Source organism: Bufo bufo, chromosome 9, assembly GCF_905171765.1.
Source record: "Bufo bufo chromosome 9, aBufBuf1.1, whole genome shotgun sequence".
Taxonomy (NCBI): Eukaryota; Metazoa; Chordata; class Amphibia; order Anura; family Bufonidae; genus Bufo; species Bufo bufo.
Genome location: NC_053397.1, coordinates 155,548,132 through 155,575,780, shown reverse-complemented (window position 1 = coordinate 155,575,780; position 27,649 = coordinate 155,548,132). Strand labels below are relative to the sequence as shown.

The 27,649-nt window shown below is 46.4% G+C and overlaps 1 protein-coding gene across 1 annotated transcript in view; it reads right to left on the bottom strand.

Annotated features, from left to right (window-relative positions):
* Positions 1-27,314, bottom strand: part of JOSD1 (Josephin domain containing 1) — a 40,922-nt gene extending 13,608 nt beyond the window's left edge. The window contains exons 1-3 of the mRNA XM_040408048.1: positions 27,121-27,314; positions 24,884-25,382; positions 16,914-17,042 (exon numbers count right to left, since the gene is read on the bottom strand). Of these exons, the coding sequence (XP_040263982.1) occupies positions 16,914-17,042; positions 24,884-25,065 (311 nt within the window). The 5' untranslated portion in view covers positions 25,066-25,382; positions 27,121-27,314. The remainder of the gene's footprint in view (positions 1-16,913; positions 17,043-24,883; positions 25,383-27,120) is intronic.
* Between the last annotated feature and the right edge of the window lie 335 nt (positions 27,315-27,649).

Here is a 27,649-nt window from a genome sequence, read left to right as displayed (position 1 = left end):
CTAAGCCGGAAAAGAATAACGCTAGTGTGAAAGTACCCTTAGCTGTCAATCACTGAGTGGCACTGCCCCCTAGGGTTGCACCGGGTATCGAATTATCGGTACCCAATCGATACTTTTGTACTGGTATCAATTCGATACCGGGATTTGACATTTACCAATACTCGGCTGCGCTACTGCACAGCCTAGTATCAGAGAACATGGGGCATGCTGCTCTCAGCGCACCCAATGTTATTTCAGCAGCACAGGAGAGAAGGAGTCTCTCCCTCCTTCCCCCCCCTGTGCCTCTGCTGCCAATAAGAAGAGAGACGGGTGGAGGGGAGGGGCTGTGGCCACTGCGACACCAATGAAGATAAGTAATCTTTTAATACAAATACAGGAGGCAGGTACCGGAGGCAGAATCACATAGCCGGCACCCGACCTCTATGACAGGGTTCTGCGATCCGCCATGCCCTGTCATAGATGCCGGGTGCCAGCTATGTGATTCTGCCTCCGGTACCCGCCTCCTGTATTTGTATTAGGGTCCATTCACACGGGTCCATTTTGCGGAACGGAATTGCGGACCCATTCATTCCGTTCCCGAAAAACATAGAACGTATCCTTTTCTTGTCCGCAATTGTGGACAAGAATAGGCATATTCTATTAGTGTCAGCAATGTGCTGTCCGCAAAATGCGGAACGCACATTGCCGGTGTCCGTGTTTTGCGGATCCGCAAAACACACACGGACGTGCGAATGGACCCTTAAAAGTCTACTTATCTTCATTGGTGGCAGTCTTACAATCAATAGTACAGCTCTACTAGGGTGAATGGGACAAGGGATTAAAAGATCCCAGGTTCTAGCCCCTAATGGGGCTAATAGTTATTAAATAAAAAGTTAAAAAACAAAAAATAAAATAAAAAAATATTAAGTATAAATCATCCCCTTTCCCAATTTTACATATAAAATATATAAAACAATAAACATATTACATATCGCCACGCCCAAAAAAGTGCGAACTATTAAAATATAAAAAAATAAATAAATTTAAAAACGAGATTTTTGTATAACTTACCAGTAAAATCTCTTTCTCGCTCTTTCCTTGGGGGACACAGAAGACCTTGGGTATAGCTCATCTCCATAGGAGGCGTGACACTAAGTGAAGACTGTTAAGCCCCTCCTCCACAGCTATACCCTCAGCCTGGAGAGAGAGACTGCCAGTTGCGTGTCCAAGCAGTGAGAAAAGGCAAAGTCCAACAAGGAACCAACAAGCCAACTACCCAACGGGTAACACAAACTCGGAAACCGTGTAGAGAAAAACAATGAATGGGTGGGTGCTGTGTCCCCCAAGGAAAGAGCGAGAAAGAGATTTTACTGGTAAGTTATACAAAAATCTCGTTTTCTCGCCCAGTTTCCTTGGGGGACACAGAAGACCTTGGGACGTTCAAAAGCAGTCCAAAAGGGGAGGGACCACAGCTCCAAGGCGAAGCACCCGAAGGCATCAAGGAACCTCCGCCTGCGGATCCAGGCGGACCAAGGCAGCATACGCCGAAGCCAGAGTATGCACCCTGTAGAACTCTGTAAAGCGTGCACGGAAGACCTGTGGCCGCCCTGCTCAAATGCATGGCCGAAGCCCAATGTCTCCGGCCCAGGAGGCACCGATCGCTCTGGTGAAATGAACGGCGACAGCAAAGGCAGAATTCTGCCCTCGGTGCGGTAACCTCAGCAATAGCCAATCTGATAAGGCGGAGGAAAACCACCCTGGAGTCCGTCAACTCTAAGTGCGGACCTCCAGGAAACCCAAGAGACCAAACGTCGACAAGAGTCGGAGATCTCCAAGTAAAACCGGCAAGGCCCAAACAACGTCCAAAATCGGTGAAGTGTTGAAGCGAAAGGCAAACACCACCTTCAGAAGGAAGGAACGGGATGTAGAACAGCCCTGCCCTGGGAAAAGACATAAGGCTCAGAACAAAAAGGGGCCATTCAGGCACCAGTCAGAGACACGACTGATACGGAAACACAACCGTACAGGACAGACGGGGTAGAGAGAACTTCTGTAACGGCTCCAAGGACAAGATTGGAGCACCGAGAGCTCAGTATGAAGTTCCCAGGGCGATACCGAAGGACAGTACAGAGGAACCAAAGAGCCATTTCGAGTAAGAAGGTCTTGACAGGCCCAGAGGGCCGGGGAACGCTGGAAGAGGAAGAACAGCGCTGACACTTGACACCTCAAGTAAAGGAATTCCAGTCCCAGGTCCAGGCCGGACTGGAAAAAAAGACAGAACCATGGGGAGAGAAAAGGTCAGAGTGGGGAATGCACAGCTTCCCACAGAACCCCAGACAAAAGAACCATAAGTCTTACGACAGATCCTGGACGAAATACAGCCAGGAGCGGACAGTAGCAAACCCGCTGGAGTCGCCTGGCAAGCGGGCGAAAAAAACCAATGTGATCAGGCGCAGACCAGTAACACGGGCAGAAGTCGACAAAACTGGTCCCGTCGGCCCCCGGGCAACGTTGTCCCGTATCCACCCTAGCGGGGGAGTAGAAGGACAGACTGAAAGGAACCAAAGGGCCCGCCCAGCATCCGCCAGATGCCAGGACAAGACAGGCTAAAGTCCATGCTGATGTAGCCATGTTCTACAGTCCCGGTGTGGGAGATCAAAGGACAATCTGGACCGAAAGGTAGTCCCCCCAAGTTACCGAGAAGGTAAGTCTACAGCAGGACCATTGACTTAGCATGGACCACGCAATCTGCACTCAGCGGGAGGACAGAACGCGGTAGACTCGGTAAATAGGCACAGCTAATACAGCCAGTGTGGACAAGGGAGACAGTACGAGGCCAAAAGGAACACCGGAACCATCCACATGAACAACCATGCTCTCCCCAGAGGGGAGGACAGTGAAGGAACAGCCTCTGAAGTCTGGCGGGACAGAAGCCACATCGGAGTGATCTGTACCGAGCGGGAGCCAAACAGAGCCGGCGAGATAAGGTAGTCGAGACAGAGGCCGGCATAACACCCTCCAATCGAAAGGAGGAGTGGGCAACAGGGAAGCCATAGGACAGCTCAAAAGCAGAACCCTGCTACACTGTGAGATGCCCGGTTCACCGCCTCGCAGAAGGCGAATACCCTGAGAACCCAAGGTGGAAGTCCTCCGGACCTGGGTAATCGAGCACCCAAGAGAATTTGGGTGACTTTCCCCGAGAAAAGCGGCCCGCACCTGGTAGCAGATCAGACTGAAGCGTAGAGGCGCCAAGAGGAAGGACTCATACCACACTACATCCGAAGAGGAGGAAATTGCAGCAGGCAAGGGAACCGCAGTCCTGCCAGAGCCAACGAAGAATTCGAGGGGCGCTCCAGACAACAGCACTCCCGACCATGTGACCACTAACGCAGGGAAGCAATACCGCGGAAGGACGAATGGGCACGCATCTAGGAACCACGAACACTCCCTGGAATAAAGGGCCAACTAAATGAATGAGTACCACCCAGCTCCGTGCAGCAGAGAGCAAGTAGAGCCCGTCCGGGTCAGGTGGACAGAATGAACTCCTTAGAGACGAGTGCAAGGCTTGCGGCCAGCATCGTATCCCAAGAAAACAAAAGTATGCCGCAGGAAGCAGGTGAGGCATACGTACGAGCAGCCCGTAAGCAGTGAGAAGGCCAACCCACCTACAGGAGGAGAAGGCATAAACGGCCCAAACAACGCACAAGAACGTTCGCTCACTGCAAAAAGGTTAATTCAGCGAAAAAGGGGGCTCGCCACAGAGTGCCACAGCATGTACGGAATTGCAAAGTGCAACCTGAAAGGGAGTTATGCACAAGCCTAGTATAGCATGCGATGGAACGCAAGCAGTCCGCCCCGAAAGGGGGGAAATTGTATCTGGCAAACTGCAGTCTGCAAGAGTGCAAAGGCCGGTCCCAAAAGGGAGTGATGCCTAAGGCCGTACCTACTTCAGAGAAGCAGGACATACCCTATAATCCAGCAGGAGGTCCACCTAGTGAAAGGGGAACATGCACAGGGTTATCCTAGCATTAAGTGAGTGTGCAATAATACACCCAACACTGATTTAGCGAGAGTGCTACTACTCTGCCAATGAAGGGGGACATGTACAAGTCCAGTACAGCCATACAAGGACAGCCGTGAATCTCATGAGCGTGCCAAATTCTGCCCATGGAACAAGGGGTGGTCACGCACAAGTCCAGCACCATATCCAATGGGAGTGCAAGCGTTCCACCCATGTTAGAGGGCCATGCTCATGGCCAGCAAGGTATCCGGTGAGAGTGTAGCATGCCGCCCAGAAAAAAGGGGGGGTAATGCACATGGCCAGCATCTCATCCAGGGAGAGTGCGTGCACCCGCCATGTATGGAAGTCATACACATGGCCAGCAACGTACTGGTGAGAGACAAACACAGTCAGTGAGAATGTGTGTATGTCACCTGAGGAAGGAAGGCATGCCCATGGCAGGCAGAGAATCCAGCGAGAGTACGTACACCGCCCACGGAAGAGGGGTCATGCATATGGCTGACAGCGGATCCTGCGAGAGTGCAAGCACCCCGCCATGTATGGGGTACTTACACATGGCCAGCAACGTACCTGCGAGAAAACAACCACAGACAGAGGGATGTATTTATGCTGCCTGAATCATGCCTATGGCCGGCAGCGGAACCAGTGAGAGTGCAGCATAGTAACATAGTACATAAGTTCATCATAGCCCATCAGAGAGAGTGCAGCGTTCCGCCTATGGAAGGGGGTCGTGCACATAGCCAGTACCGAATCCGGTGAGAGTGCAGTATTCCGCCTAAAAAGGGGGGTCATGCACACGATCGGCAACAGATCCAGTGAGAGTGTAGCGTTCCGCCTAAGAAGGGGGTCACGCACATGGCCGACAGCGAATCCAGTGAGAGCGCTGCGTTCCGCCCATGGAAGGGGGTCACGCACATGGCCGGCAGTGAATCCAGTGAGAGTGCAGCATTCCGCTTAGAGAAGGGGGTCGTGCACATGGCCGGCAGCAAATCCATAGAGAGTGCAGCATTCCGCCTAGGAAGGGGGTCATGCACATGGCCAGCACCGTATCCGGTGAAGGTGCAGCATTCCGCCTAAAAGGGGGTCATGCACATGGCCAGCCGGCAGCCAGGGAGAGTGCAGTATCCCGCCTAGGAGGGGGGGGATGCACATGGCAGGCACCATAACTGGAGAGATGATGAATGCTGCCAACGGAAGGGCCGCATGCACTTGGCCAGCGCCGTATCCTGGAAGAGGGCAGGAAAACTGCCTAAAAGGGGAAATGCCCTAGCACCGACGCAGGTTGGGAGCGCAACACTATGCCGCCTGTGGAAAGAGGGCATGCAGACATGCAGCACTACTGATGAGGCTGCAGCGTCCTGCGCAGTCCAATAGAAATATATATATATATATATATATTTTTTTTTATTTTTTTTTTAAAAACACAGCCTCTCTGAGGCTAAAGGGGGCCACCATATAGGGGCACAGATAGTCAGGAAAAAGGGGGGGGGCCAGCCATACAGGCCCATTGGGAGCCGGCCTGTACCCAAAAGGGTTAACATGGATCCGGCCTGGAGGGCGGCGCTGCGATCCCCTGGGGGCGGAGGAACCTCCCGGCGGGAAAAATTCGCGCCTGGAGAAGTTCCCGCCCCCTCCACCAGAGGCCGGAATTTTGCGGCCTAGCAGGCCGTGGTCTAAATTTGCGGCGCCCGGCATGTACCGCCGGAACCTGAGGCGGAGTGGCGCATCAAACCGGCCGCGGGTGCCCAGCCCGCGGGCCGGTCGGAATTGCGGCCCAGCAGGCCGCGAAGCCTGGGCCACAATTTGCGGAGCCCCACCGACCGGCACCGACGGTCGGCCGGGGCCTGCTGAAGTCAAGCCCAAAGCCGGCCGCGGGAGCTCACAGACAGAGGGATGTCCACCCCGCCGGCCGGAATGGCGGCTTGCCGGCCGCGGGAGCCCACCCCGCCGGCCGGAAGAGTCAGGGGCCCGGAATAGCGGCTTGCCGGCCGCGGGAGCCCACCCCGCCGGCCGGAAGAGTCAGGGGCCCGGAATGGCGGCTTGCCGGCCGCGGGAGCCCACCCCGCCGGCCGGAAGAGTCAGGGGCTCGGAATGGCGGCTTGCCGGCCGCGGGAGCCCACCCCGCCGGCCGGAAGAGTCAGGGACCCGGAATGGCAGCCTAGCAGGCCGCGGAGCCTGGGCTAAGATTTTTGCGGCGCCCGGTCGCACCAGAGTACCAATGTCGGCCGGAGGCGAGGCCTCACTCCACAGCCGTCAGGCAGGCCTTGAGCAACACTCCGGTAGGAGATGGGGGGGGACCCAGAGACCGGGTGCCTGTGGTAGAAATAAACTATGTTGCCGCTTCTGTAGCTGGCTGTGGAGACAGCCACTGGCTGCATGTCTATGGGAGCCAGGCAGGGGGGGGGGGGGGGTAAGGCAGAAGGAGATTGCCGCTCTGCAGGTGCGAGCATAGATCCAGCAGGGGACTAGAGGCCCAGTATGGGGGTCAGGCACGCAGGAGACCGGGGGGGACGGGGACGTAGGGCTGGTGAAGCCTCTCTTACCACAGCCGTCTTCACCCTCGGTCCATTCCAGCAGGGTCGCCCCTTCAGCTACTGGCACCGTAGTGGCAGGACGCTGGAAGAGGGACTTGGCGTGCGGGCGACCCTTGGGCTGGCGGGATGCAGGGGAGCTAGGCTGCCCTGGTCCACCTTGCCTTCTGTGGGGGAGGCAGCAGTGCGGGTGACCGGCACTGGCGCAGCTCAACCCCGGGAGAACAGAGAGGTCTAGTGCGACTCTGTTATCCCTGATGATCTGGAACAAAAAGAAAATAAAAAAGTAAAAATCTAAAATTTAAACAAGGAGAATACAGCCCTGCAGAGCAGGGAGTGTCTTGCCTCCTTGGACACTAAGCAAAAACTGGCAGTCTCTCTCTCCAGGCTGAGGGTATAGCTGTGGAGGAGGGGCTTAACAGTCTTCACTTAGTGTCACGCCTCCTATGGAGATGAGCTATACCCAAGGTCTTCTGTGTCCCCCAAGGAAACTGGGCGAGAAAAATTATATCTCCTATGCGGTGAAAAAGTCAAAAAATGGGATCGGGCGTTCAAATAAAATGCAGAATACACACAGCTTTTTTGGTGTTTTATTTTTTTTCGCGTGGTATCGAAATCGAATCAAAATTTTGGTATCGTGACAACCCTACTGCCCACAAGACTCTGACGCATAGAAAGAGCAAGTTTTCCCACAAAATTGCATATCAATCTGCTCAGCTCCTCCTGCTCTATAACATGCTGCCTGCAGACTGCATTGCATTTCGTGGCGACAGGTTTCTTTTAAAATACAAATTAATCTGGAGGAAGTATGTTAACCCCAATTCACATGTCAGGCCTCGTTCACATTTCCATGTCACATCCATGAAAAAACAAAAGCGTACGCGTTTCATCAGTGAAGATGTCTGTGAAGTCCGTTTCTCATCCGTAATTCACTGATGTTGCTCAGCTGAAAATTAATTTCCAAAAGAATCTTCTATTCGTCTTCAGTGAAAAACGGACGCAACATTGACGTGTTAGTTATTTTCACGGACCCGTAGACCTCAATGGGCATGCTTGGTCCGCATTATGGATCAAAGTAGTGCATGTCTCCGATTTATTTTTATTTTTTACTGACCCATAGTCAGTAAAAAATAAAATACTGAAATGTAAATAGACACATTTAAATCAATAGGTATGTGTACTGTCCGTGGAAAATGCAGGCAGCACACGTCAGTGAAAAACGGAAATGTGAACAAGGCCTCAGTGTTTTGGTCAGTGATTTCCATCAGTGACTGTGAGCCAATACCAGGATTGGAGCCTCCACAGACATAAGGTATAAGGGAAAGATCTGTCCCTGGTTTAGGCTCAAAAATCACTGATGGTAATCACTGACCGAACACTGATGTCTGAATGAGGCATTATAGAGAAGAAGCTGAGCAGACATACACAGCTTTGTGGGAAAAGAGTCAGTAAATTTCGTATTTTCTACATTTACATTTTTGCTCATTCTGAGCTGTGAAGTCCAGGAGTCGGTCACATCCTTCCCTCTACGACTGTGTATACAGAGAGAGCTGTCAATCACTGATAGGACCGCCTCCAAAGCTCAGAATCCGAAGGAATAGAAATGTATAAATTACAAGTTTTTGAATCTTTTCCCATAAAACTATATAACAAACTGCTCAGCTCCTCCTGCTCTATAACATGCTGCATTCAGCTCAGACACCATGTTCAATGAGACAGGTTCCCTTTAAAGTGAGCACTGTACATGGTAGGCTCGTGTTAGACCTGCACATCAGTGTATGTGGTAGCCGATACCTAAAAGAAGGAATTAATAACCTAGCTGAAATCAGAACATCAGACAATTCACTATGTACCCTTACACCGGAGCTGGAAAAAAAATAAAAATAACAGGAATTTCACTTTTTTTTTTAGCAGACCTTAACTCTACCATTCTTATGCTTGCTGATGGCCCCCTTACTGCACGATTTTAACTTTTATGATATGCAGGGGGGCTCCTGCTCTTAGAGGCTCAGTTCTCCCACCTCATGTCCCGCCCTGCCGTCCTTGATTGACAGGGCCAGGCCGCGTTAGTCTCCTCCTGCCGGCCCTGTCCCTTTAACACTGTAATGTAGCCCATAACCGCTTTCCTCCTGGTAGCAATAAAAGAACTACATCCAGACTCCCACATCCCCGGATCCATCAATGTGCAATAACGCCATAAGGATGCAGCCTATCTGGACAGGAAATGGTGTATTTTTGTATCGTTACGTCTACATTTCCAAACTCCCAACTTTCTGCGTCAACATAGCCTCTTGTTTTTTGCGGGTAGAGTTTTATTTTTTTAGTGCCACGAATTTTGGGTATATCTACACAATAAAAACTGTCGCTGCATTCAAAGCCATAGACCAGTGATGGTGAACCTTTTACAGACCGAGTGCCAAAACTGCAATCCAAAACCCACTTATTTATCGCAAAGTGCCAATTTAACCTGAATACTACAGTCCAGTATCGTATATCCTCCATGTACTTTATCATTTAGCTATAATAGCCTACATTCAATGCGCTGCCTGTGGTGTTCATAGTGCGCCCTGCGCTGAAGAATGGCAGGAAAGGTCTAAGGCATATTGGTACACTATAGACTTTTTCCAGAGTGCGGGTGCCCACAGAGAGGGCTTTGAGTGCCGCCTATGGCACCCGTGCCATAGGTTCGCCACCACTGCCATAGACCATATTTATTTTTCCATAGAATGCAGTGTATCATGCAAGCTGCAGTAAAGAGACACTGCCTAATGGTCATCCATACATGGTAGGCCTGGGGGCCATTGTTGGGCACCTGGCTGCCTTAAAGGCGTATTCCCATCTTAGACATTGAGGGCATATTGCTAGCATATACCCCCAATGTCTGAGAGGTGCAGGTCCCACCTCTGGGACCCACACCTACACTTATAAAGGAGCCTGCGAAGTCCTGGAGGGCACACAGCACATGCGCGGCTGCCACCGGGAGCTATTCCCATAAGCCTCAAAGAAGTGAATGGAGCAGTGGCTGCGATTGTACAGTGTGCTTCCCATTCATTTCAATGGGACTTTCAAAAATAGACAAGCACGTCGCTCGGCTTTTTTCGGCACTGCAATAGGAATAAATGGAGGATGGCCACACACGTGCCCTCCGGCACTTTGCAGGCTCCGTTCTAAGCAAAGGTGTGGGACCCGCAACTCTCAGACATTGGGGGCATACTAGGGTTGGGCGATATCAAAAATATTCCCACGATAACTATATTAATAAATGCCCATTTAGAAAAAAAAAAACCTCAAAACATGTACTCGTGTTTCCTTGTTGACCTCATACATTATAATGTCTCCTTGATGCCACCATGCAGTAATATCTCTTAGTTGTCCACCAAGAACGGGGTCACCGTTGCCGATAAATCTGATGGAGCGGCCGTGCCCCCTGCTGCTCCATTCCTTCTCTATGGGAGTGCTGGAGATAGCAGCGATCAGCCATCTTCACCACTCCCACAGAAAATGGGACATCCTAGCGGAAAACCCTGATACAGGGCTCCAGATGGCGACCAAAATTTACAAATGGCGACAAGAATTTTTAGTCTTGAATACAGCGGCGGGGCACAGGAGATGATAGTTCTCTGCCCTGCCGCCGATGTTCTTCTCAGCAGCGCAGTGGAGAAGGAGTCTCTCCCTCCCCCCTGTGCTGCTGCCGCCAATAGGAAGAGAGACAGGAGGAGGAGGAGGAGGAGGAGGGACTGTGGCCACTGCGCCACCAATGAAGATAACTGACCTGTTAATACAAATACAGGAGGCGGGTGCCGGAATCAAATAGCCGACACCTGACCTCTGACAAGGAGCTGCGGCACCTGAGGGGTTAACTGCAGCGAATCGCAGCTCCCTGTCATAGAGGTCGGGTGTCGGCTATTTGATTCCTGCACCCGCCTCCTGTATTTGTATCAACAGGTCAGTTATCTTCATTGGTGGTGCAGTACACTCCCCCTCCAACACCCCAGTATAATAAACATTGGTGGCGCAGTGCCAATGAGGGTTAAAAAAAATAAAAAATTAATTAACTCACCGCCTCCAATTGATCGCGTAGCTGCCGGTCTCCTGTTCTTTCTTCAGGACCTGTCAAAGGACCTGTGGTGACGTCACTGAGCTCATCACATGGTCCATTACCATGGTGATGAATCATGTGATGAGCACAGTGATGTCACCACAGGTCCTTTGACTGGTCCTGAAAAAAGAACAGGAGAACGGCAGCTACGCGATCAATTGGAGGAGGTGAGTTCATATTTAAATTTTTTTTAACCCTCAATTGACCTTCTACTAAGCATTCTGTATTAAAGAATGCTATTATTTTCCCTTATAACTAGGTTATAAGGGAAAACAACACAGTGAATAGACTTTCATCCTAGCAACCATGCGTGAAAATCGCACCGCATCCGCACTTGCTTGTGATTTTCACGCAGCCCCATTAACTTCTATAGGGGCTGCGTTGCGTGAAAAACGCACAACATAGAACATGCTGCGATTTTCACGCAACGCACAAGTGATGCGTGAAAATCACCGCTCATGTGCACAGCCCCAATGAAGTGAATGGGTCTGGATTCAGTGCGGTGCAATGCGTTCACCTCACGCATTGCACCCGCACAGAAATCTCACCCATGTGAAAGGGGCCTAAGGGTGAATAGGACAAGGGTTCCAGCCCCTAAGGGGACTAATAGTAAGTATATAAAAAAATGAAAAAAAAAACCACTAAGGCTACTTTCACACTTGCGGCAGTGTGATCCGGCATGTATTTCTGCCGATCTGGATGCGACTGAAAGCATTTGTGACACGCATCCTGATGCGGATCCATCTCACAAATGCATTGCAAGAACAAATTCATCTCTCCGCTTGTCATGCGGACAGACGGATCCGTCTTGTCTCTTTTTACACATTTTTACCAGTCTGCGCATGCGCAGACCGGAAGGACGGATCCGGTATTCCGGTATTTTGAATACCGGATCTGGCACTAATACATTCCTATGGGGAAAAATGCCGGATACGGCATTCAGGCAAGTCTTGCATTTTTTTCGCCGGAGATAAAACCGTAGCATGCTGTGGTTTTCTCTTTTGCCTGATCAGTCAAAACGACTGAACTGAAGACATCCTGAACGGATTACTCTCCATTCAGAATGCATGGGGATAAAACTGATCAGTTCTTTTCCGGTATAGAGCCCCTGTGACAGAACTCTATGCCGGAAATGAAAAACGCTAGTGTGAAAGTAGCCTAAAATATTAAGTTTAAATCCCCCCTTTCCCAATTTTACATCTAAAATATATAAACAATAAATAAACATATTACATAGCGCTGTAAAATATTTAAAAATATCTCCTATGCGGTGAGCGCCGTAACAGAAATAAATAAAAACCATGCGATTCGCCATTTTTTTGTCACCTTGTCACCCCAAAAAAATAGGATAGGACTGTTCTATTATGGGCCGAACGTTTAATAAAATGCGAAATGCAAGCGGCTTTTTTTGGGGTGTTAATTTTTGCGTGGTATTGAGTATCGCAATACTTTTTTATGGTGACGAAAGTGAATCAAAATTTTGGTATGGAAACAACCCTACGCCGATCTGATCGGCGTAGCGTTGTCACGATACCAAAATTTTGATTTGGTTTCGATTTGGCGACTAAAAATTTAATTTGGCTCCTAAATTTTTCAGTTCAGGAGCCAATGGCTACTAGGTATTTTTTTTAGTCTAGAGCACTGTGATAAGTGGGTTGTTCAGAGTGTGCCCATTATAGGTGCACATTGTCAGGAAGGGCACCTTGGCATCATAAAGAGGCCTTTCAGTCAAATAAAACATTGGGGGTCATTTACTAAAGACTGGCGCTTCCCATATGGGTCCAAGTCCCTACACACTACAGCCATATTACCGCAGCCCCCAGAGCGCGGTGACTGTTATCCAGCACCAGTCTCCTGGCTCTGGGAGTTTACAGCCACTAGATGCCATTTCTTTGTGACCTAAAGGACTTACACCCCCGTGACTAGGGTTGTCACAATACCAAAATTTTGATTCAATATCAGGTCCCATAAAAAAGTAATGCAATACTCGATACCACGCAAAAGAAAAATTAAATGCATTCCGCAATTTATGGAACGTGCGGCCCATAATAGAACAGTCCAATCCTATTTTTTAGGGGAGGAGACAAAAAAAATTATTTTAAAAATTGTGTGTATTTAATTTTTTTTTTTCCTATTACGGCGTTCACCACATAGGAGATATTTTTCAATACTTTAATAGTTTGGACTTTTTCGTACGTAGCGATACCCAATTAGTTTTTTTTATTGTTTATAAAAAATAATTATGTAAAAATCGGGAAAGGGGGCGATTTAAAATTTTAATGTTTTGGTGTTGTGTTTAACCACCTCAGCCACCTTAGCTTAAACACCCTTAATGACCAGGCCACTTTTTACACTTCTGACCTACACTACTTTAACCGTTTATTGCTCAGTCATGCAACTTACCACCCAAATGAATTTTACCTCCTTTTCTTCTCACTAATAGAGCTTTCATTTGGTGGTATTTCATTGCTGCTGACATTTTTACTTTTTTTTGTTATTAATCGAAATTTAACGATTTTTTTGCAAAAAAATGAAATTTTTCACTTTCAGTTGTAAAATTTTGCAAAAAAAAAACGACATCCATATATAAATTTTGCTCTAAATTTATTGTTCTACATGTCTTTGATAAAAAAAAAATATTTGGGTAAAAAAAAAAAATGGTTTGGGTAAAAGTTATAGCGTTTACAAACTATGGTACAAAAATGTGAATTTCCGCTTTTTGAAGCAGCTCTGACTTTCTGAGCACCTGTCATGTTTCCTGAGGTTCTACAATGCCCAGACAGTACAAACACCCCACAAATGACCCCATTTCGGAAAGTACACACCCTAAGGTATTCGCTGATGGGCATAGTGAGTTCATAGAACTTTTTATTTTTTGTCACAAGTTAGCGGAAAATGATGATTTTTTATTTATTTATTTTTTTTCTTACAAAGTCTCATATTCCACTAACTTGTGACAAAAAATAAAAACTTCTATGAACTCACTATGCCCATCAGCGAATACCTTGGGGTGTCTTCTTTCCAAAATGGGGTCACTTGTGGGGTAGTTATACTGCCCTGGCATTCTAGGGGCCCAAATGTGTGGTAAGTAGGTAAATGACCTGTGAAATCCGAAAGGTGCTCTTTGGAATGTGGGCCCCTTTGCCCACCTAGGCTGCAAAAAAGTGTCACACATGTGGTATCGCCGTATTCAGGAGAAGTTGGGCAATGTGTTTTGGGGTGTCTTTTTACATATACCCATGCTGGGTGAGAGAAATATCTCGGCAAAAGACAACTTTTCCCATTTTTTATACAAAGTTGGCATTTGACCAAGATATTTATCTCACCCAGCATGGGTATATGTAAAATGACACCCCAAAACACATTGCCCAACTTCTCCTGAGTACGGCGATACCAGATGTGTGACACTTTTTTGCAGCCTAGATGCGCAAAGGGGCCCACATTCCTTTTATGAGGGCATTTTTAGACATTTGGATCCCAGACTTCTTCTCACGCTTTAGGGCCCCTAGAATGCCAGGGCAGTATAAATACCCCACATGTGACCCCATTTTGGAAAGAAGACACCCCAGGGTATTCAATGAGGGGCATGGAGAGTTCATAGAATTTTATTTTTTTGGCACAAGTTAGCGGAAATTGATTTTTTTATTTTTTTTTCTCACAAAGTCTCCCTTTCCGCTAACTTGGGACAAAAATTTCAATCTTTCATGGACTCAATATGCCCCTCACGGAATACCTTGGGGTGTCTTCTTTCCGAAATGGGGTCACATGTGGGGTATTTTTACTGCCCTGGCATTATAGGGGCTCTAAAGCGTGAGAAGAAGTCTGGAATATAAATGTCTAAAAAAGTTTACGCATTTGGATTCCGTGAGGGGTATGGTGAGTTCATGTGAGATTTCCGTCCGTATGTGTTTTGCGGATCCGATCCATGTATCAGTGGATCCGTAAAAATCATACGGACATCTGAATGCAGCCTTACAGGGGGGTGATCAATGACAGGGGGGTGATCAGGGAGTCTATATGGGGTGATCAGGGGTGATCAAGGGTGATCAGGGGTGAATAAGGGGTTAATAAGTGACGGGGGGGGGGGGGGGTGTAGTGTAGGGTGGTGCTTGGTGCTACATATTGCTGAGCTACCTGTGTCCTCTGGTGGTCGATCCAAACAAAAGGGACCACCAGAGGACCAGGTAGCAGGTATATTAGACGCTGTTATCAAAACAGCGTCTAATATACCTGTTAGGGGTTAGAAAAAAAAAAATCGCATCTCCAGCCTGCCAGCGAACGATCGCCGCTGGCAGGCTGGAGATCCACTCTCTTACCTTCCGATCCTGTGAACGCACGCGCCTGTGTGCGCACGTTCACAGGAAATCTTGCGTCTTGCGAGATGACGCACGGATGCGTCCAGGAGGAATGAATCAACCACCTTTCGGACGCATCCGTGCATTAGGCGGTCGGGAGGTGGTTAATGACTATTCGCCCCCTTATGGGGCTAGAACCTGGGATCTTTTCATCCTTCGTCCTATGCACCCTAATAGAGATCTATTAGGGTGCATAGGATCTCACACTGTCCCTGCTGCCCTGTGCTTTGTGCACATGGCAGCAGGGAGATTACCATGGTAGCCATGGATGGCTTCAGTAGCGTCCTGGATGCCATGGTAACCGATGAGAGCCCTGAGATTTCACTACTGGGGCTCTGATCAAAGCTACCACTGCACCACCAATGAAGAGGGGAGGGGACCCTGTGGCCACTGCCACCAATGATTATGATACTGGGGGACTTGGGTGCACCAATGATTATAATTTATTATACTGGGGCATGGAGGGGCCCACTGCACCACCAATGAATGTAATTAACCCCATAATACAAATATAGACTGCGGGTGCCAACCAAATCCCACAGCCGGCACTCTGCCTCAATGACAGGGATCCCACCGAACCGTGCCAATTAACCCCTCATGTGCCACATTTGAGGGGGAAATTGCCTCAGTTTGCGGGATCGCCGCTTTCAGTCATTGAGACCGGGTGCCGGGTATGTGACACGGCCGGCACCCGCAGTCTATATTTGTATTGACAGTAATTCTCATTGGTGGCGCAGTGGCCATAGCCCCTCCCCTCCTCCTCACTACTACCTTCTCATTGGTGGCGCAGTGGCAGCCGGATCACAGTGGGGAGGGACTCTCTCCTTCTCCACTATGCCGGCTGTAATGTGCGCCGGACGTTTTAGAGGCATTCAGCGCTGCGACGCGTGTCTGCCCCTATGACTTCACTAAAATACAGCGGTGATTAAGAAATGGGGATATCGCCATTTCTTAATACCACAGTATATAGTTGATACCGGTTTATTGCCCAACCCTAGGGTATACTCTAACGATATGACCCCAATGTCCTAGATGGGAATACCCCTTTAATCGCTCAGCACCCTGAATTCAGCACTGAACCCAAAAATAAAGATTCTCTCACACCAGAAAGGGAAGTCAATCTCCGTTTTCGTTCACAAAATACTTCCAGATTCTTAAGGTGTAAAGAATGCTTAGGCGCGTCTTCTCTCACTGACGTCTGGAAATTCCATCACAGTGAGTCACCTCATACAAAAACAGGGACACGTGACGCAGGGAAATGAAGGAAATCCCTTTCTACATATTTACTACTGCTTTACTGGGTAAATGCAAAGACAGCGTTTATTATATCGTGTGCCTGCTTAAAGAGGACCTGGCACCTCTCCGACATGTGCTTCAGTAACTACTTGCATCTCCATCTAATAACAATTCTGGAGCATCTTTTCATAGAATTCCATGTTGTGTTATTCCTCTATTATTCCTACTAAAGCTTAAAAAGGACCTGTCACTTCTCCAAATGTGTTTTAGTAACTACTTGCATTCCCCTGCTAATAACTATTCCGGGGCATCTTTTTATATAACGCCAACTCCAGCACCGATCAGACTGTGCAGGGACAACCCCCCAACTGGTAACACCCAGGTACAGACTGTCAGGAAAGAAAAAACGTCATAGATAATATCATATGCAAAGTCCGAACCAATGATGCTGACAGAAAAGTAGTCAAAGCTTGAACCTCCATACGTCACCATGATAACTATACTGGTATGACATGTTCACACACAGCAGATCTGTTGCAGACATTTCTGCGACTGAAATCCAGTTGCTTATATCTAAAAGGGGTTGTACCTGCAGCATGTTCAGATGAATATAGCAGTGGCAGAAATGTATGTGCGAGCTCTGTTAGATGACAATATTAGAAGTCATCATATGAGGTGAGAGTTAATATTACCTTCTCTTATCCCACCATACGGCCTCATAACCCTTTGTCTGCAAGGCAGCCATTATAACATTTACATCATAGTTTCCATTTCCCAGCATGTTTTTCTTGTGTGGGGTCACCAATGTATTGGGGGACAACCTGCAAAAAATAAAAATCACAGACAGAAGGAAAATTGTTTAATGCAAATAAACATATAAAAAAAAGTGATCAAAAGCTTAAATGAGAAATGAATGCAGAAATACAGAGTAAAGGCTCATGCACATAGCCATATTAGGCTGCGTTCACACGGGCGAGATTTCCGCGCGGGTGCAATGCGGTAGGTGAACGCATTGCACCCGCACTGAATCTGGACCCATTCATTTCTATGGGGCTGTTCAGATGAGCGATGATTTTCACGCATCACTTATGCGTTGCGTGAAAATCGCAGCATGCTCTATATTCTGCGTTTTTCACGCAACGCAGGCCCCATAGAAGTGAATGGGGTTGCGTGAAAATCGCAAGCATCCGCAAGCAAGTGCGGATGCGGTGCGATTTTCACGCATGGTTGCTAGGTGACAGTCTATAAACTGTATTACTTTCCCTTATAACATGGTTATAAGGGAAAATAATAGCATTCTGAATACAGAATGCATAGTACAATAGGGCTGGAGGGGTTTAAAAAAATAAACTCATTAACTCACCTTCTCCTCTTGATCTCGAAGTTCCCGGTCTCTTCTTTACTTGAGTTGTGGGCTAAAGGACCTTTGGTGACGTCAGATCTCATGCTCCAATCACATGGTACATCACCACGGTGATGGACCATGTGATTGGAGCATGAGATCTGACGTCACCAAAGGTCCTTTAGCCCACAACTCATCAGTAAACTCAACTCAAAGGTCCTTTAGCCCACAACTCAAGTAAAGAAGAGACCGGGAACTTCGAGATCAAGAGGAGAAGGTGAGTTAATGAGTTTATTTTTTTAAACCCCTCCAGCCCTATTGTACTATGCATTCTGTATTCAGAATGCTATTATTTTCCCTTATAACCATGTTATAAGGGAAAGTAATACAATCTACACTACAACTAACCCAAACCTGAACTTCTGTGAAGAAGTTCGGGTCTGGGTACCAGTGTCGGTTTTTTATCACGCGCGTGCAAAAAACATTGCACCCGCGCGATAAAAACTGAACATCGGAACGCAATTGCAGTCAAAACTGACTCCAATTGCATTCCTACTCGCGCGGTTTTGCCGCAACACACCGGGACGCATCCGGACCTAATCCGGACACGCTCGTGTGAACCCAGCCTTACAGCTCCTACACATTTAGGCCCAAGGATGGGATTGGATCGAGTCTTGGGAGAAAGACTTTCTGGGGGAAAAAAAGAGTCCCCTGATCTCCCACAACAGTGATTGGATCCTGCATGAAGCATTGACATGAGCTACAAGAGGCCACAGACATTTGTCCGCAAGACCAGGCAATTAAGGTAGAAACTGCAGATAATCTAATATTCTAAGAAATCTAATGATGTCTGTCAATCAGCACAATGAAGGAGATGAGGCACTGGAGCCAGTTGTCACGGTAGGTAAGATAAGGGAAGGAAATAGAACACGACAAGGCAAACAAAACAACTGATAGGCCCCAAATGCTAGGGAACAAAAGGGGTCACCTCCTAGCAATCCCTAAAACACTTTCCCTAAGCATCTATGCCCATGTGCATATCTCGATGGTAGATATGCACATGCCCACGTACCTAAGACTATAAACACACTGAACCAAACCCTCAGCTGTAGGGAAGAGGGAAAGAGACACCCAGCTCCTTCAACAACCAAAGGAGCTAGCGTCACCCTAGAGGCCTAGTAAAAAACAGACACAGAAGGAAAAAGGGCTTATTTAGAGATGTGTTGGAGCAGACAATCCACCAAACTTCCAGAGCTCACACAAGGCAGAACTATAACCAGCAAAGGCTATAGGGAGAGGGAGGAATAAATAGTCTCACCAATTACCTAAAGAACAACACCTGGGAGGAGGTGGGATTCAGTTCAAACCCACAACAAAAACTGTCAGATCGAGTCACGTGCAGCAACTCTGACAGATCTCCTCAGAACACCCATAGAGCAGGGCGTGACACCAGTGCTATACCCTAAACATTATTTACACAGGCAATACAGAGAGCTGGACCTGGTACGACATGCTGTTCCATTCACTAAGGACAGGCAATCAGTATTTAATGAGGACCTGTCGTCTCTCCTGACATGTCTGTTGTAGTAACTACTTGCATTCCCCATGAAACAGTTCTGGGGCATTTTTTTTTTTTTTTTTTTTACATGTGCAATTCCTCTATAACTCCTACTAGAATTTTATAAACGAATTGCCAGCAGTCTGTAATATAGGCCCAAAAACGTAGATATAAAAGGATATAACTATCTATCAGACAGCGTTTGTGTGGTTTATTCTTTGACCAGGTTGATTTTTTGTTCTCTTATAGCAGGGGTAGGCAACCTCCGGCACTCCAGCTGTTGTGAAACTACAACTCCCAGCATGCATACTTGCTGTTCTCTTCTCAGAACTCCCATATAAATGAATGGAGCATGCTGGGAATTGTAGTTTCACAACAGCTGCAGTGCCGAAGGTTGCTGATCTCTGTCTTATAGTATACTTTTCTTGTGGTTCTAGCAGTAAAAGAAGATGAAATCTAATGCAGTGGTCTTCAATCTGTGGCTCTCCTGTGGTTGTGAAGCTAGTTAATTGTGGTTTTACAACTGCAGGAGAGCCACAGGTTGAAGCCATTGAAGAGGTTGTTACATTAAAGAAGTACTCCACAAAAAATGTATTCTCTCACTTGTTAGAAAGGTACTAGACGTAAGTTGTAGTGAAGTTGATCTTCTTACCAATGTCTTTAGCCTCATGCAGACGCCCGCGGAACACAGTCCATGAGATACCGGACTGGCATTGCAGGAGCGCACAGCGTCATTGGTTGCTATGGCGCCGTGCGCTTTGTGCCGCCGCAGTACAGTGATACACTCGTATGATCTATATGAGTGTATTACTGTACAGCAGCGGCAGCACGAAACGCACGGCGTCATAGCAACCAATGACGCCATGCGCTCCTGCAATGCCAGTCCGGTATCTCATGGACCGTGTTCCACAGACGTCTGCATGAGGCTGTAATTTGCGAGTTATCTCCTCCCTTCTGATTCTCAGCTGTGTCATGTGACTAACACTGACTTTCCAAATAACACAGCATCTGATGTGTGGACAAGAAGTCAGATGTCTTCCTATGGGAGCCTCAATGGCAGTCGCTTAGGAATAGAAAAGTAACTGAGGATCAGAAGGGAGGTTATACAGTCACCGGTGAAAAGATTACCTTCACTACATTTTATAGATCTTGCATCAGTTTTGTGATCTTTTAGGGTCTTTAAAGGGGTTGGCCAGTTTATTTTATTAGCTGCACATGTTGGTAACAGCACATACATGCAGCTAGTAATAAGAATTATTAAATATCGACACTGATAGTTTACACAAAATTCCCTTTACCTGCAGGCTGGCACTGTGCTGGGAACATGGCCGCGTAGGGACAGAACCCCATTTTAATTTACACTGGGAAACTAGTGCACGTGCAGTCCATCTCCAGTGTAAATAAATGGAGGCCATGTTCCTCATCCAAAAGGTGGGGGGGAGGTGGAGCAGGAGATCATGAATAACCTCGACTCTTCTGAGGTATCCGTGACTCTTTCAGGCCCGAGCTGTGATGATTACAAAGCTGGTTCTCAGTAACCACTTACTTTTAGCTCACTGCTGAAACCAGCGCGTCTATCACTACTTTATGCCGCCATCCGTGAGGGCAGCATAAAGTAGATAACAAGTGCCCTTTAAGAAATCTCATCCACAGGCTGTAAAAAGAAGAAAATCCAGTGTAAATTGACCTGTGGTGTGGATTTTTTATTCAGAATATGTCTATTTATGCTGCGTGGATTTCACCCTTTGCAATGCGTACGGTAAAATCTGCGGCAACGCCATAGCAAAATCTGCAACAGAAATACCTCTGAAATTGATGCAAAATCCGCAGCTGACATTCTGCTGTGGAATATTTGCCCTGTGTGGCAAAATTTTCTGCAACAAAGTCCACACGTAGGGATTTTTCAAAGTTGCAGATTTAGTGTGTGAATAACGTTGCGGATTTCTGTGCAGATTACATCCATTGAACTGAATGGAGACATTCAGCTTTGGGCAATCTGCAACTAAACTTCATTTGCATTCTGTTCTTCTGCAGCTAACATGGGGGGTGTATTTTGTGATGTTAAGTTGCGCAAACATTGGAAGGGACCGTTACATGTAATTTCAAGAACCTCTCTGCTCATCATTGTGTCCAAGATTTCTACCGTATATCCCTCACAGTATGCAACTCGCTACCCCCCCATCCTTAACCCCTTAAGGACTCAGCCCTATTTCACCTTAAGGACTTGCAAATCTGACCAGTGTCACTTTAAGTGCTGATAACTTTAAAACGCTTTGACTTATCCAGGCCATTCTGAGATTTTTTTTTCGTCACATATTGTACTTCATGAGACTGGTAAAATGAAGTAAAAAAAAGGCATTTTTATTTATAAAAAAAAAAAATACCAAATTTACCAAAATTTGTAAAAAATTGCAAATTTCCAAGTTCCAATTTCTCTACTTCTATAATACATAGTAATACCTCCAAAAATAGTTATTACTTAACATTCCCCATATGTCTACTTCATGCTTGGATCATTTTGGGAATGATATTTTATTTTTTGGGGATGTTACAAGGCTTAGAAATTTAAAAGCAAATCTTGAAATTTTTCAGAAACTTTCAAAAACCCAATTTTTAGGGACCAGTTCAGGTCTGAAGTCACTTTGCGAGGCTTACATAATAGAAACCACCCAAAAATGACCCCATTCTATAAACTACACCCCTCAAGGTATTCAAAACTGATTTTACTAACTTTGTTAACCCTTTAGTTGTTCCACAAGAATTAATGGAAAATAGAGATACAAATTTCACTTTTTTGGCAGATTTTCCATTTTAATAATTTTTTTCCAGTTGCAAAGCAAGGGTTAACAGCCAAACCAAACTCAATATTTATGGCCCAGATTCTGTAGTTTACAGAAACACCTCATATGTGGTCGTAAACCGCTGTACGGGCACACGGCAGGGCGCAGAAGGAAAGGAATGCCATACGGTTTTTGGAAGGCAGGTTTTGCTGGACTGGTTTTTTTGACACCATGTCCTATTTGAAGCCCCCCTGATGCACCCCTAGAGTAGAAACTCCAAAAAAGTGACCCCATTTTAGAAACTACGGGATAGGGTGGCAGTATTGTTGGTACTAGTTTAGGGTACATATGATTTTTGGTTGCTCTATATTACACTTTTTGTGAAGCAAGGTAACAAGAAATAGCTGTTTTGGCACCGTTTTTATTTTTTGTCATTTACAACATTCATCTGACAGGTTAGATCATGTGATATTTTTATAGACCAGGTTGTCACGGATGCGGCGATACCTAATATGTATACTTTTTTTTTTATTTATGTAAGTTTTACACAATGATTTCATTTTTGAAGCAAAAAAAAAAATCATGTTTTAGTATTTCCATGTTCTGAGAGCCATAGTTTTTTCAGTTTTTGGGCGATTATCTTAGGTAGGGTCTCATTTTTTGCGGGATGAGATGACGGTTTTATTGGCACTATTTTGGGGTGCATATGACTTTTTTATCGCTTGCTATTACACTTTTTGTGATGTAAGGTGACAAAAAATGGTTTATTTAGCACAGTTTTTATTTTTTATGGTGTTCATCTGAGAGGTTAGGACATGTGATATTTTTATAGAGCCGGTCGATACGGACGCGGCGATACATAAATAAAAAAAATGTATACATATTTGGTAAGTTTTACACAATAACAGCTTTTTTCAAAAAAAAAAAAAAAGATGTTTTAGTGTCTCCATATTCTGAGCCATAGTTTTTTTTTTTTTTGGGCGATTGTCTCAGGTAGGGGCTCTTTTTTTGCGGGATGAGGTGACGGTTAGATTGGTACTATTTTGGTGGGCAAACGCCTTTTTGATTGCTTGCTGTTGTACTTTTTGTGATGTAAGGTGACAAAAAAATTGTTTATTTAGCACAGTTTTTATTTTTTATTTTTTACAGTGTTCCTTTGAGGGGTTAGGTCATGTGATATGTTTATAGAGCCGGTCGATACGGACGCGGCAATACCTAATAAGTATACTTTCTTTTCCCCCCTATTTATTACCAATTTTTTTTTTACTTTATTTGGGGAAAATTACTTTTGTTTATTTTTACATAAAACTTTGAATTTTTGGGGGGGGAAAACTTTATTTTTTCAACTTTTTTTTCACTTTATTTTTTGTCCCACTTTGGGACTTGAACTTTGGGGGGTATATTCCTTTACAATGCATTCAAATACTTCTGTATTAGAATGCATTGGCTGTATGAGTAATACTGTGTGTATTACTCATACAGCTTCCGGGGCCTGTGAGATCCTGTCACAATCCCCCCGGCGTTGTGACAGGATGCCCGCTGAATGATTTCAGCGGGCATCCTGTCCCGATTAACCCCCGCCGCGCCACAATCGCGGTTTAAACCCATGACGTTGGGTCCTTAAGGACTCGGGAAACATGCCGTACCGGTACGTCATGCGTCCCTAAGGGGTTAAAGCCTTCTATATTTTGTATGTTCTGCACCCTAAACACCACAGCTAGTCTTCAGCCTATTGTTAATTATTGGTACAAGGACCCGGACAACCCCAAATGATAACCTATTGGATACAGTCACCTGTCACCTCCCCTGACACGTATGGTTTAGTAACTATTTGCTTCCATGTAGTAACAATTCTAGAGCATCTGATCCTACGACTCTACATTGTGCCAGCCCTTTATTATTCCTGATAGCAATTATGAATGAATTACTAGCAGTTTGCAATGGGGGTGGGGCCCTGCACAGTCTGCCACCAGCAGCACTGACTGGATTATGTCTGACTGTGCAGGGACACCCCCCCAGCTGATAATACCCATCCAGACTTTTACTGCACATTTCTAGCATTCATAATTTGTAGCAGGAATAATAAAGGAATAGACAATCATGGAATCATATGAACAGATTATTGCAAGGGGGTTTCAGAACAGACTACTTGTCCTGTTAAAAGAGAGCCTGTCATCAAATTAGTGCAGCATGAAGTAGTGACAGCATAAGGCTACATGCACACGAACGTTGTTTGTTTCTGTTCCATTTTTTTTTTGTGGAAAGGATGCGGACCCATTCATTTCAATGGGTAAGCAAAAAATGCGGACAGCACACCGTGTGCTGTCCACATCAGTATGTCCGTTTTAGGCATTGTTACAATGGATCCGCAAAAAAAATGATTTTACCCTATTAAGCTAGCTGACATTAGCGATGTGCTAATGTCAGCTAAACCTAACCAGCCTATTCCTACTTTTATCTATGCTCCCGCTACGCCATAAATCTAACTTTTATAATATGCTCATTAGCCTCTAGGAGCAGGGGGGGCGTAGTTCCTGCTCCTAGAGGCACCGTTCTCCCACCAAGTCCTGATTGACAGGGCCAGGCAGCGCTCGCATCTGTCTGCCCTGTGCTCTGGTGAAATCTCAAGCCGATCAGCATTTGGCGCAGGCGCAGTGAGGGAAACAACGCTCGCAGGCTGCCAGCTTCCTCACCGCGCCTGCGCCGAATACTGAACAGTGCTTGAAAAAGGCTCATTTAGAGCCGAAACGTTGCACCGGATGGTTGAATAAAGGTATCACCAAATTTTTTTCATCTAACTGGAGTGCCGTCCATTTTCTGGAATATATATATAAAAAATGCCCCAAAAAGGTGTCCATTGGCCTTTAAAATCCCCACCGCAGATTTTTCATCAGCATGTGTATTAAGTAAGAATCTCGTCAAGTCAACACTTTCCAACAATATTCCTACATACACGTCATCTAGTGTCCATAAGCTCCTCACCTCTGGAATATTTCCTGAAGGGCTTCCCGAGTGAATGCTCCAGCATCCTGGAAGACATTGTTCAAGGCATGGAGGGCGCAGAGCTCCCGGCGCTGCTTTTCGTGGTAGATGTGTGCTGGCAGAGGCTCCTGAAACTCACTTTCCGATTTTGCCTTTTCCCCTTTCCATGGTACACAGCTCATGGCTGTAAATAAAAGTTGGGTCCAAACCACAATAATCGTGACAATGTCCACGAAAAGCCTTTAGAGTGACTGTTCACACGAGGTCCTAGTGTGGCTCATGTGATTTATGTCCCAGGCTCCTTCACAAAAACAGTGTCGTGTTCTTTTAGAAAAGTGTCTGGGAGCAGGATTCCTTGTGAAGTGCGAGAATAGAAACACCAGGTTTTTAAGCCTACAAGTAAGACAGGAATCTCTCTCCACATCTCTCTTTCTCCTCCATGCCACCGTGAGCTTTGAGCTGGCACAATCACAATGACTTCTCACATGAGTTCTCTAATCTGCTGAGAAAAAAAATTGTCAAAAGGGGTTATGCCACAGAGAATATTGTTTGTAGTTAAACCAAGACCATAATTAATCATTTTCAGTTTTTACACTATTTTTTATAATGCTTTTAGCCCCAGACATTCAAGAATTAATGTTACTACATCGCCACCTGCTGTTTCTATTGAATGGCCTTTGTGCGTCCACCAAAGGTGCCGAGGTGGACACACAAACCCAGTCTTGATTCTCTCTTCCAGCAGGTAAGTGGAGGGATCCTTGGTGTGGTGAGCCTGCTGCTTCTGAAGATGCACCATCACGTGCGTCCACCTAAGCACATTTACCAAGGTGGACAGAAAGGCTGTTCAACAGAGACAGCAGGTTGTGCTAATGTTACTCTGCAAATGTCTGGGGATTTAAGTTTTTTTTTATTATTGTAAATACAAAAGCTACTATAATTATGGGCTGGATTTCATGAGATATAATATTTTTCCTGGGTCAAAAACATACTATATAAGGGTATATACACACTCAGATTTGTAGCACAAGCTTCTGAGTTTCCCCATTCACATGCATATGACTTTCTACAACAATCCTGCTACATGTGAATGGCTCCCAATACAGGGAGCAACTGACAAGTCTTTAAAAGTAAACCTTCTCCGACATCACCGCTCTCACCACATGATGAGCGCGATTACGTCATCAAAGGTCCCTTTGCAGGTCCTGAAAAAAAGAAGAAGAGGATGCCGGCTGTGCGAACAACAGGATGAGGTTAGTACATTTATTTATTTTTTTAACACCTAAAGCCACATTTTAGTAAGCCTTCTGTATTCAGAATGCTATTACTTTCCTTTATAACCATGTTATAAGGGAAAATAATACAGTAAATTGACTTTTATCAATTTACTGACATCATCTCCTAGCAACCATTCGTGAAAAATCCCCCCACATCCACACTTGCTTGCGATTTTCACGCAGACCCATTCACTTCTATGGGGCCTGCGTTGCGCGAAAAACGCAGAATATAGAGCATGCTGCGATTTTCACGCAACGCACAATTGATGGGTGAAAATCACCGCTCATCTGAACAGCCCCATAGAAATGAATGGATCGGGATTCAACGCCAGTGCAATGCGTTCACTTCACGCATTGAACCCGCATGGAATTCTCGCCCGTGTTAAAGGGCCTTACACTTTCCTCTGGGTGCAGTGGTGTCCTCCCAAATTACAAGAACTAGGGACTGGCCTGTAAACTGTGCCAGAAGAAGAGAAACAAGATGGGGAGTCCCAATGTGAACTGCGGCCAGAAAACAGACCCTCATGGAAATACGATTTATTCTGTAACAATACAGGGTCTATGAGCCTCAGACAGAACGCGGTCTTCAGTGCGGCCAAGAGCCGAATATGGGGCAGTACCTCTGTACAGACCATGGAAGGAGGCCTTGGTAAAGAACCCTGAAATACTGAGCATTACCCAAAGACATAGCTTCCACACTTAGGAAAGGTCCCAAAATGGCAGAATCCTAGGTATTGCGGGACAGTTATGAAGCAAATACTACTAAAGGGGGTTGTCAGGAAAGGGATACAAGGGAAGTTGTCAGGAGGAAGTATCCACAACAATAGAAACTTGTCCGATTCTGGAGAAGGCTCTGCTGTAAGGGAGGTGTGCCTGGTCCTGCACTGGACCATGTACCCACAGACAGTGCTGGCCTATGTCTCACCCTCTTATATACAGTACCATGCCTGGCTATCCACTCACCTACTGCAGCCGAACCCCTGGGAGCCTCGATCTCCACCGGCCGTACAAGTTCACATCCTTCCCCGGTTACCAGCCGCCGCTACAACCGTTCCCGTGCAGCTCAGCAGCGGCGTGACGTCACTTGTCCCAGCATTTCAACAGAACCAGTCCCATGGCTTTGGTTCCTTGCGCTGATTGGAGGTGTGATGACGTCACGCGAGTTCCAGGCCTCGCTTTCGAAGTGTAACCTAATTGGCTCAGTGATTCCTGAGGTGGGTGGGGTTTGGGAAACTGCTAACTACTTGGAAGTTTCAACTTCCGCTTTCGTGCGTTTTCTTTCCCCCGAATTGTAACTTTAGAGCCACCACTGGCGGCGTTATTGACGATGACTAGGGTCACGTCAGAACAGTCGTCGTGCATTTAGCCCAAGTTCACCCTTAGTGTTTCGCTGCATGTTTTTTTTCTTTTTGCAGTATCCAGGCTTTACAGATGAATGACATCTGTATGGATATGGCACAGGGCAGGCTGTGCGGCGGTGGAGGTGCAGGGG